General features: G+C 29.9%; 1 protein-coding gene and 1 long non-coding RNA gene across 2 annotated transcripts in view; both read left to right on the top strand.

Annotated features, from left to right (window-relative positions):
* Positions 1–4,839: 4,839 nt before the first annotated feature.
* Positions 4,840–8,764, top strand: LOC113389396. The gene is made up of 3 exons (XR_003368257.1): positions 4,840–4,956; positions 7,038–7,244; positions 8,520–8,764. It is a non-coding gene; the product is annotated as an uncharacterized LOC113389396 (long non-coding RNA).
* A 431-nt stretch (positions 8,765–9,195) lies between these two features.
* Positions 9,196–12,516, top strand: part of LOC113389649 — a 58,395-nt gene continuing 55,074 nt past the window's right edge. Inside the window, exons 1-10 of the mRNA XM_026626668.1 lie at positions 9,196–9,312; positions 9,371–9,428; positions 9,521–9,580; positions 9,804–9,872; positions 9,935–10,003; positions 10,067–10,135; positions 10,199–10,287; positions 10,352–10,420; positions 10,632–10,700; positions 10,764–10,850. Coding sequence (XP_026482453.1) covers positions 9,244–9,312; positions 9,371–9,428; positions 9,521–9,580; positions 9,804–9,872; positions 9,935–10,003; positions 10,067–10,135; positions 10,199–10,287; positions 10,352–10,420; positions 10,632–10,700; positions 10,764–10,850 — 708 coding nt within the window. The 5' untranslated portion in view covers positions 9,196–9,243. The remainder of the gene's footprint in view (positions 9,313–9,370; positions 9,429–9,520; positions 9,581–9,803; positions 9,873–9,934; positions 10,004–10,066; positions 10,136–10,198; positions 10,288–10,351; positions 10,421–10,631; positions 10,701–10,763; positions 10,851–12,516) is intronic.

Below are 12,516 nucleotides of genomic sequence, written 5' to 3'. Positions count from 1 at the left end.
AAACTAAATTACAATTTTCTTTACAGATGTAGGAAGAGCACCTACAGTGAATTTGTTATTGCACCCGCAGTGCATTTGTGTCTTCTAAAACAAAATGAGGTGAGCAATGAAGAATAAAATACATTTGTATTTGTTAAAAAAAATCCTTTTTTTTATTAAGGATTGCATTTTAGTCTTGATATTATTACAATGATGATTTTTAGTTATCCCTGTCTTACAAACTCATGGAGAATTACTTTTCTGATCACTTCAATATTTATTTATATCATTATAATTTTTTTCTTCAAATCTAATACATTTTTATTTTTTAGGTGCTCCATAACTCGATGGATTTCTACAAGAAGATTGAAGTCGTGTCAAGGTAAATTTTTTTTTGTCATTCAAACTAAATTTTGCTTTCAACCAAATTCTACATTAACACACTATAGGCAGGGCGGGTAAAAAATGTTTTACTATCATTAACTTTAAAATCAGATTGCTAGTTTGTGTTCAACTCAATTGTGTGTTGTTATTTAGTAGTTTTATAATAGTAAAGAGTACTAATATTTACAATTGGATACTTGAAATGCTGACTTTAGCATTTTTTGGAAATTTGCACTATATGGATTTTGAACATTTTCTACTCTCTTCAATCTTTGATTATTATTTTGAATATTTTAATTTACATTTGTAATGAATAAGATTTACTGAAATCTAGTGAAAGTATTATATTATTAATGCTTCAATGTTGAAATTTTGAATAAAATGAATTAAAGAAGCCACTTTTATATTCAACTGTATTGTACTTTTTTTTTTTGTTAAATTAGTGTTGCTTATATCTTTCCAATTAAACTGTTTTTTAAAACTTAATGATTTAATTTACAAAAGATTATTCATTATAAGTTTTATATCAGTATCACTACCCGCTTATAGTATGTTAATATAAAAATTTCACTAATTATTCAATTAGTAGCATTTAAATAGTGCCTAAAAATTTTATATTTAATGATTTTTTTTTTAATATTTTATTATATGATGATTCTAAGTTATCCCTGTCTTACTAATTGGTGGTGACATACTTTTCTGATAAACTTGTATAATTAAAAATTATAGTTAATTAAACTTTTATATAAATTCTTAAATATTGATTTTTTTTTACAGATCTGGGGCACTGCTTAACTATTCTCTGAAGCTGTAGATATTTAATAAAGTTATCTCAAATGTAACAATTATTTTAAATAAAATATCAAAGTAATTTTTGCATTTTGCTTTTTTTTTTTAAACATTTCATCATTCAGCATCTTCTTTTTTTTTTGTAGAAATCACTTGCCTCTAATACATCATTCATTATTCATATGGAATCAATCAGTCATTTAAAAACAGGATTGTTTCTTCTACATCGTTTGAACTTCCACAAGTTTAAATTGTGAGAGATGACTAAATATGCAAATTGATAAAACATGATGATTAGGTTCATATTAAGGTAAAATAAGTTTTATCATTCTCGTTTTAAATTTCAGCTCAATTCGATGACATCTTTGAGGGTGTTAAGAATTGTGTAGGGTTGGGAATCGATAAAGTGGTCTATCCCTTTATGTACATACATATATAAATCGTTCTTTTAAGTCTTTAATACATGCAATAGACTTCTGACATTCATGTCGACTCAAATGAAATGTATTTAATTAAAATGAAATGCTATTGTTATATAATATAACATACTTTATATTATTTTATATATTTTAAAATTTAATGTCTATTGTCCATGATCATTATAAGTAATTCAAAAATTTCAATCTCAGGTTTTTAATGATAGTCCATAATTTTATTAGGTAAAAGTTTTATTTAAAAATTTTGGAACTTATGAAATTTTTTTAAAATGCTTAAGTTGAGTTAAGAAATACATAAGTGTATGAATATTTTAAAATACGTTTTTTTCATTACATTTCTACAAATTTATAAAAGTTGTATATGAATATTTTATATAAAAAGTTTTTCATTATTTTCTCAATTTTAAAAAATTATAAGATTTTGATGAATTTTTGTACTATATTTGAAATTTTTGTTTTTAAAAATGTATGTATATATATATATACACATTATATATACACATATATACACATATATATACACATATATACACATATATATATACACATATATATACACATATATACACATATATATATACACATATATATATATACATATATATATACATACACATACACATATATGTATGTATACATATATGTGTAATACATTTTATTATATATATAATTTGAGTTTAAAGATCAGACTTTACATAAATAAAAATTATTTAAATTTTCAGGAGAAGCAACTTATCTTGGATTTATTTATCGTCCAGTAGGATTTATTTTTGTTTCTTTGAGTATTTATGGTAGTCTTTGTAAACCTTCATGAAAAAACCGTACTTAAGTACACTAACTAATATATGTAACAGTGGAAATTCACCTAGGTATAATAAAATAGAAATGCAATTGATGAATGTACCAACGAATTTAAGATTTTGTAGTTTCAAATATCTTAGTTTTCAGTTCTCCGCAAGTTTTCAAAACAGCTGCTGTACGAAGTTTGGATGACTCACAGGCTACTACTTTGGCTTGGCTTCATAAAAAACGAAATAAGAGGTCAGCTTGTGTCTCAAATTAATTATTCCTGAGGTGAAATAATAATATAATTACAATTAATCAATACTGATAGTAATATATTACTGTTATATAATGGTTTATATTTTAAAGTCAATTATTATCTTATTTGATAGAACATTTCAAGTGAATAGTCTATGATAAAGTTTTTGATGACGCCAAATAAAATGAGATTTTTTGAGAGCATAAAGAATTTTGAAAATGCCTTCTATTTGATTTAGTACTAACTGTTATCGCTAAGTTTTTTTTTCATTAATTAAATTGTAAGGCATTGGTTTTATACTGAAAGATATAAATCGATGCAATTGATGTTATAACAAATGATATGTATTTATATATCATATATACATATATATTTATATATAACGTATTAAGTGTATTGAAAATTAGATTTCTAACTGTTAAAGTAGAAGCATATAAAGATATCAAATAAATTGAATTGTATATTCTACATAAATGAATGCAAACATAGAATACCTGAATCAAATACATGTAAGATAATAAATATCTTTGAGCCTGTTCAAGAGAACTGATGCCTTTGTTTGAAAATGCAATTTGTTTTTATTGATTATTTTACATTTGTACTTGAAAGCATGGTTTATTCTACACGAATAGATTTTTAAATTTCTGCATCAAGATATATATCAACAGTCTAGAAATCGGGCATAAAAAACATGAATTTATTCCAAAAATTTATTTTACATCTATACGTTTCGGCTATAATCCTAGCCTTCGTTCAGTGGAAACTAAACATAAAATTAAAAACTGATACAATTGAATCGGAGTGAAAAGAAAAATTATAATAAAGAGTGCTATAGCGCTTACAATTAGTTGAACTTAGTAATTACAATTAGTATTTGGATATAGTAATGCATTACACTTAACTTAATAAATCACAAATAGATAGTGTGTAGTAATATATGTATTGTTCGTAAACTGGTTGAAGGCATTTTTTTTTTTTATTGATGTTATGCCCGATTACTAGACTTTGTTAATATATATGTCAACATTAAAATCAGAATTATATATATATATATATATATAACAAATGTATTCTGAGTGGATAATAGATATTAATTTGGAAATATGAACAAACAACACTCTTTTTTGCACTAATGTATTAAATAATAATTTTCACAAACGTTTCGAGACTAGGTTTGTCTCATCATCAGTGTGTTATAATTTAAAATATGGAAATCTAAATTAGCATTTTGTGTTATCCATTACAGTTTTTGTGTATCGAGCGACTTGTAATGAATAACACAAAATGCTAATTTAGATTTCCATATTTTAAATTTTAAATTAGAACACACTGATGATGAGACAAACCTAGTCTTGAAACGTTTGTGGGAATTATTATTTAATAAATTAGTGCAAGAAAGAGTTGTTTGTTCATATTTCCAAATTAATATATATATATATATATATATATATGTATATATGTATGTATACATATATGTATGTATACATATATATATATGTATGTATGTATGTTGTATGTATTGTGAATCTGCTTAACGTTTTAATATATATTTAATTTTTCAAATCCGCCATTTTATGGGATTATTACATTATTCATTTATTGTAAGATGATTTGTTTATACATTTAAAATTAACTATTTTTGTATTTGCTCTGTCAATATGTTAAGATACTTGATGCCTCGATCAGAAAATTGCATATATATATATATATTTGAAATATTTTGCAGCCCAATTGTTGAATTAAAAAAGAGGGTAAACATAAAAAAATGTTTATCAAACGTTTCGACAGTTAATGTGTGTCATTAAAGAGTAATCAAACCATGAAATACAAACAGAAAATTTGTTATAAACACTCAAATTGTGTAAAAGAACATCATAACTAATAAATAATAAAATGACAAAATTAAGGAGGACATAATGCTCCAATTTAAAAACATGATGCAACAACATATTAACCCTATTTTTTAATTGGACTATTGGGCTGCGAAATAATAGAAATAATTTATTTATATAACAAAATTATTAATTGTTCAAATTCGTTAAAATGTCTTAGTAGAATTCAAAAGTATCGCCGGAAGTGACCACAATCGATATTTGAGACAGGTTGGACATATTGTCTCGATATACATGTCTTCTTTGTTGTCTACCCTGATGACACGTGACAGGCGACCGGATGACACTTCCCCGAACAATGGCAAACGCAAGGTTTCTTGGTCGCCGGGCGTCATTGCACAATTCTTTTTAATCTCAGCCATCGCGGGAAGAAGATCTTGGGAATCCAGAGGAAACTCTAGTAATAGGAAGCCAGTGGACGCTCAAGTAACGAGTAAGTGCATTTTCCACATGTTAATCATTTTATTTTGCCATTGTGCCATGTCAAAGTAAAAGGCTGTGTCTGGCCGAGTGTATTTTTGCATTAATGATTTTACGTGACGGGTTTGAAAATTATTTGTGGATTCGAAATTTATGCAGGTGTTTTTACTTGATCTATCCCAAGGGTGCTACGAATATTCATCACTACAAATTGACAGAGTTTGATTTTTAACACATTGTGAAGAAAAATGGCGCGTCAAATCTTACACGAAGGCTGTGTCTGGCCGAGTATATAATTGCATTAGTGATTTTACGTGACGGATTTGAGAATTATTTGTGGATTCGAAGCTTATGCAGGTGTTTTTTACTTGATCTTTTTCAAGGGTGCTACGAATACTCTTCACTACATACTGACAGATTTTGATTTGATTTTGAGGTTAGTTTGGTTTGTAACACATTGACAAGAAAAATGGCGCGTCAAATATTATACGAAGGCTGTTTCTGGCCGAGTATATAATTGCATTAGTGATTTTACGTGACGGGTTTGAAAATTATTTGTGGATTCGAAGCTTATGTAGGTGTTTACTTGATTTTTCCCAAGGGTGCTACGAATACTCATCACTACATTTTGACAGATTTTGATTGAGGTTAGTTTGATTTTTAACACATTGTGAAGAAAAATGGCGCGTCAAATCTTATACGAAGACTGTGTCTGGCCGAGTATATTTTTGCATTAGTGATTTTACGTGACGGGTTTGAGAATTATTTGTGGATTCGAAGCTTATGCAGGTGTTTTTACTTGATTTTTCCCAAGGGTGCTACGAATACTCATCACTACATTTTGACAGATTTTGATTTGATTTTGAGGTTAGTTTGATTTTTAACACATTGTGAAGAAAAATGGCGCGTCAAATCTTATACGAAGGCTGTGCCTGGCCGAGTATATTTTTGCATTAATGATTTTACGTGACGGGTTTGAAAATTATTTGTGGATTCGAAGCTTATTCAGGTGTTTTTACTTGATTTTTTTCAAGGGTGCTACGAATACTCGAAGTGACGTGACTCATCACTACGTATTGACAGATTTTGATTTGATTTTGAAGTTAAGTGTTTTTACTTGATCTTTTTCAAAGGTGCTACGAATACTCATCATTACGTATTGACAGATTTTGATTTGATTTTGAGATTAGTTTGGTTTGTAACACATTGACAAGAAAAATGACGCGCCAAATCTTGCGATCATAGATGAATATCTAGTGTTTTCATGCAGTTTAAGAATGCAGCCAAGAACCATTGATAATATTGCTTTGATACAAGTGGTCGTTTTTCAGTTTTTGTTGTGTTTTCTATATTAACGTATATCGCATCAATTGGAATTCTATCTCCATTGCTAGCAATTATAAAGTTTATTTGCTTTAACGATCCTGGCTCGTGATAAAAATTTTGACCCAAAAAAATCAGGTTCGAGCATAATGTGATTTTACTTGATTGAAGGATTTCAATATTTCTTCTTTTCATAATTTAGAAAGATTTTGTAATGCTAATATAAATTCTTTCTTTAATGCTAATATCAATTCTTTTTATACAAAAGATATTGTACTTAAATGAAGCAGATGCATTAATTTTAATTTAATGATTGTGAAAACAAAGTACTTTTGCACAATTGAATGTCACCATCACGATGAAATAAAGACGTGTAATGTCTTGTATTGAAAATTTAAAAGATTTAGGTACACAATAATTATACATTTTAACCTATTTCATTAACAGTTTTCTGTTTCAATTATAAAAGCCTCTGAATATTTATATAATCCCCTTGATGAAAAGAAAATTCTGTTACAAATATTTTACTTTAAGACAAAGTATTATCTATCATAATCATGTTACATATTATTGTTGACTGCTGCTACGATGGACCCAGATTTAAAGTTTCCTAGGCAAAATGCATCGAGGCTATGTCATGTGAACACTGCAAATACTTTTATCTTTTATAACAAAGAATTACTGTAATAATGTCAAAGATACGTGCAATATTTAATTTTAGATAGACATAAAAAGAGTAATGAAAACTTAATTTTACCTTTTATATTTCAGCTCTGCTATAAAATGAAAGCTGTCGACAACAAGAATGAAGTAATTGCATTATAACAATGAGTCGACTCTGGAATGAGAATTCTGTTATCTTATCGAACCCCAATTAAGGATGGCAACCCAAAAGACAGGATATCTGCTGTGAGGGATCAAAAAAGCCTTTCCTGGAAAGGCCTATTTATTAAATGGAATACGCTTTGAGACTTCAAGGTATGTAATTTATTTTATCATTTGCTTATTTATTTATATATCTTATTATTTTGATATTTGATTCATTAAGAATTTATTTATATTTTTTATTTTATTTTAATTTTTTTTATATATTGAACTTTCTGAAGGGGAAGTTTGTTTTTATCAAAAAATCTGATTTGCTATTTTGTTTTCTCGAAGTTTCAAGCCATTTTGAATTGAATGAGGCCACATATGGAAAAAGATTTTCAATAATGTGTAATAAATCCACTTGAAATACTAATAAATCACTAAAATTTATTTCTCAATTAGATTGTTTACACATATCGTAAAGTTCATGTAATGTGCTTTAAGGCAAAATACACATACCCCTTACAAATAGTTCAATTTTTTGTTTTCATGTTTACTTATTTAGCTAATTTTTTATTTATTCATGGAATTAATTGATATTTTTTTACTTATTATTTTTAATTTTTTTACTTACAAATTTGATATGTTATCAACTTTCTGTAGTTTTTCTACGTTATAGTAATCGTCCAAAAATCGAAAATGATAATTTTTGCATATCTTCGCGTTTCAAAAGTTTCTGAAAATTTTGCCAAACTTTATAAATAATCGATGTGTATGTGTTTTGTTTGTGCATACAATTTTTTGTCCTATTTGAAAAAAATTATACTTTTTGAGAGAACAAAGCTTTTGATTTTTTTTTAATTTCAAGTGTTTTTTAATTTCCAAATGTTTAGTTGAGTATCAATAATCATTCGCATTTTAATTTTAATTCTAATTCACATTCTAAAGTTTACTTATACTTCAAAACAATTATTTTAACTCTGCAATTCAGTTGATTAATTCTTAGAAATATGAGATAAAGTCTTTTAATCTAACTCTGTTTGAAATTCACTTTTAATGTAAGCATATATCAACGTCGTCGTCTATAAAATAAGAAAAATGAAATTGACAGTATTTAAAACAATCTATTTGAAAATATTTGATAATACTTGAATATTTTATTAGAGTCAGTTCCACTAGCCTGTTTCTAAAATTATTGATTTATACATTTATCTATTGTTTTAATTATTTTGTTTATTTATATACTTTTCATATCAATTATTTATTCATTTAGCTTATTTATGCTCTAGTTTATTTTTTTCAATTTTGCTCATTCGTTGATTTTTCATATAAATTATTTGTTTATACATTTATCTATGTTCATTTATATTTTTTTATTTTAATCAAAAAATAAATGTAATGTCAATTATTTAAATTGATAAGTGTCTAACCATGTCATTTTTTAAGCTATGTGAAGTGGCTCCGCCGGCGACTTTATGGCAAACTAAGTCTACGCGGTTGTCAACTCGCTCATTTATGTGATGGACAGCAATGCAAGAGGACCTCCAGGACCAAGGGAGAGGACCCAGGGAAGTACAAGTGACATGAAAACGCGAGCAAAATTAAACAAATCATTGTCGGGTTCTCATTCATTCGCGTTTGCTTGCATTGTATTTTAATTTTGCGCAATTTCTTTTAACAATTTGTAACGGCGACAGTAGATTGTGAACGGCATACGTAGTTTAACGCAATTGTATCTATTTTACAGATATAAACTCCTGCGATATAGTATTCAATATTGTTTCAACTCTACCTTGTTAATAAATTATTCATTATGTAATCCCGTGATTCAGATAATTACTTGCATGATAATATAGTAGTTTGGGGTGGTAGCAATGCATGTAGGTAGCATTCGTAGTTTTAGTTTAGACTGACACACTAACACAATAATCCACTATTAAATAAAAATGTAATAATCTGAATCATTCGACATTATGTATTACTTAATTATATAATTTTTAAACTATTGTCTATTATAAACAACTGCTGCCGTTTGCAATCCATATAGCATTGCGCCAATTTATTATTATTCTTATAAGTTGTTACATTGATGCACTAACTTTTTTTCATCACTTTTAGGGCGTTCTTGGAAATCAATGGACAAAGTGTGAGCACTAAAAGTTATCAACCCATGAAACAGCTTGAATCTGGGATTTATATATTTAATTTTCACCGACAGATAACTTCAACTACTTCAGCAGTATGTGTTATTTATCAATCATTAAAAGATGTATTCTAATCTTGTTTTTTTATTTCAGATTCACTTCTCCTGCACCACTGAATCACCAGCCCTCATCGCCTTCAAATCATCAAACAGTAAGCACTTACCGAGTATCTATCAGACAGTCTGTATATTTTATCAAACATTTTAAAAGATGCATTCTAATCTTTTGTTTTTTTTATTCCAGATTCAATTCTCCTGCACCACCGAACCACCAGCCCTCTCATCGTCTTCAATCTATCAAACAGTAAGCACTTATCGAGTATCTATCAGGCAGTCTGTATCCTTTACCAAACATTTTAAAAGATGCATTCTAATCTTTTGTTTTTTTTATTTCAGATTCATTCTCCTGCACCACCGAACCACCAGCCCTCATCGTCTTCAATCCATTGAGTGTCTATCAGGCAGTCTGTATCCTTTATCAAACATTTTAAAAGATGCATTCTAATCTTTTGTTTTTTTTATTTCAGATTCAATTCTCCTGCACCACCGAACCACCAGCCCTCATCGCCTTCAATCCATCGAGTATCTATCAGGCAGTCTGTATCCTTTATCAAACATTTTAAAAGATGCATTCTAATCTTTTGTTTTTTTATTTCAGATTCAATTCTCCTGCACCACCGAACCACCAGCCCTCATCGTCTTCAATCCATCGAGTGTCTATCAGGCAGTCTGTATCCTTTATCAAACATTTTAAAAGATGCATTCTAATCTTTTGTTTTTTTTATTTCAGATTCAATTCTCCTGCACCACCGAACCACCAGCCCTCATCGTCTTCAATCCATCGAGTGTCTATCAGGCAGTCTGTATCCTTTATCAAACATTTTAAAAGATGCATTCTAATCTTTTGTTTTTTTTATTTCAGATTCAATTCTCCTGCACCACCGAACCACCAGCCCTCATCGTCTTCAATCTATCAAACAGTGTAAGCACTTATCGAGTATCTATCAGGCAGTCTGTATCCTTTATCAAACATTTTAAAAGATGCATTCTAATCTTTTGTTTTTTTTTATTTCAGATTCAATTCTCCTGCACCACCGAACCACCAGCCCTCATCGCCTTCAATCCATCGAGTGTCTATCAGGCAGTCTGTATCCTTTATCAAACATTTTAAAAGATGCATTCTAATCTTATGTTTTTCTATTTCAGATTCAATTCTCCTGCACCACCGAACCACCAGCTCTCATCGCCTTCAATCCATCAACAGTAAGCACTCATCGAGTATCTATCAGGCAGTCTGTATCCTTTATCAAACATTTTAAAAGATGCATTCTAATCTTTTGTTTTTTTTATTTCAGATTCAATTCTCCTGCACCACCGAACCACCAGCCCTCATCGCCTTCAATCCATCGAGTATCTATCAGGCAGTCTGTATCCTTTATCAAACATTTTAAAAGATGCATTCTAATCTTTTGTTTTTTTTATTTCAGATTCAATTCTCCTGCACCACCGAACCACCAGCTCTCATCGCCTTCAATCCATCAAACAGTAAGCACTCATCGAGTGTCTATCAGGCAGTCTGTATCCTTTATCAAACATTTTAAAAGATGCATTCTAATCTTTTGTTTTTTTTTATTTCAGATTCAATTCTCCTGCACCACCGAACCACCAGCTCTCATCGACTCTAATCAGACTGTAAGCGCTCATGAAAGATCAGTCGACAATCAACTGCTTGGGTTTTGGAACACTAATTCTTAAGCACAAGTGGTTCTTTTTGTAACTGTTTAGTCTTGCATGCATGTTCTTGCCAGTAGTCTTACTAACTCAATAACAATACTAACATTTTAATAACGTAGTTTGATCAGTTACAATAAAAACCACTTGTTGCACTTACTTAAGAAGACTTAGTGAAACGGCTCATAGAAACACTCGGTGAGTTACATTTTTGTAATGTATTATAGTAGTCTGAATTAATTACTAATAAATGCTTTTGTTCACAGGGTAAGCAATGATCGCTTCAGGATTGCCCTCAACTTACACACCTGCCTGCCTGCATTGGGACATATCTTGCTGGTCAGAAACAACATTAACTCAATGGTGTTCGTAGAGAAAATACTTTGCTGTGCGTTCAATCAGGGTTATGACTTGGATACTTATGTTATATTCATCTAATATTCACTAAATACATTGTTTTATTAATTCAACAATTGTTGTTTGAATTTTCATTAATGCTTATAATATGTTACTTATAATATGTTACTTAAATTATATAATATTTTGAATTATTTTGATATCATAGGTGTATAGAAGAATGTCGTCCGTCAGTTGTGATAGATCAAGACAAAGTAGACTGATTGGCAACCGATTGGCTCTATTGTGAAGATTGCAGATACAGCAGTTTAGACATTGAAACATTCGTTGGGCACAGAAATATAAGTATTAAAATATTTTTATACTTGATATATATACTTAAGAATTATGTTAAATAATTTTAGTTTTTAGGCTTATTTGACGAAACTTTAGGGGTCTTCTGAATGATTTGCACTCTGGTCTCACTTTACTTGAACGTCTTGGATTTTGGTCTCATCTTGCTCGAATAGCCTGCGGCCTGGTCTTGTACTTGTAAAGCCCCTGGTCTTGTACTCGTAAAGCCCCTGGTGCCTCTGTGCTTTTACCCTGGTGTCTCTGCACTTGTACTTTACCCTGGTGTCTCTGCACTTGTACTTTTACCCTGGTGTCTCTGCACTTGTACTTTTACCCTGGTGTCTTGTCTCTGCACTTGTACTTTTTACCCTGGTGTCTCTGCACTTGTACTTTTACCTGGTGTCCTCGCACTTGTACTTTTACCCCTGGTGTCTCTGCACTTGTACTTTTACCCTGGTGTCTCTGCACTTGTACTTTGGACTTACCCTGGTGTCTCTGCACTTGTACTTTTACCCTGGTGTCTCTGCACTTGTACTTTTACCCTGGTGTCTCTGCACTTGTACTTTTACCCTGGTGTCTCTGCACTTGTACTTTTACCCTGGTGTCTCTGCACTTGTACTTTTACCCTGGTGTCTCTGCACTTGTACTTTTACCCTGGTGTCTCTGCACTTGTACTTTTACCCTGGTTTCTCTGCACTTGTACTTTTACCCTGTGTCCTCTGCACTTGTACTTTTACCCTGGTGTCTCTGCACTTGTACTTTTACCCTGGTGTCCCTGCACTTGTACTTTTACCCTGGTGTCTCTGCACTTGTACTTTT

This window comes from Ctenocephalides felis, unplaced genomic scaffold (genome assembly GCF_003426905.1).
Source record: "Ctenocephalides felis isolate EL2017-DRISC unplaced genomic scaffold, ASM342690v1 CF-g0.4_SCAFFOLD_03573, whole genome shotgun sequence".
Taxonomy (NCBI): domain Eukaryota; kingdom Metazoa; phylum Arthropoda; class Insecta; order Siphonaptera; family Pulicidae; genus Ctenocephalides; species Ctenocephalides felis.
The sequence above is the reverse complement of the archived record's forward strand: the minus strand, read 5'-3'. Positions and strand labels throughout refer to the sequence as shown.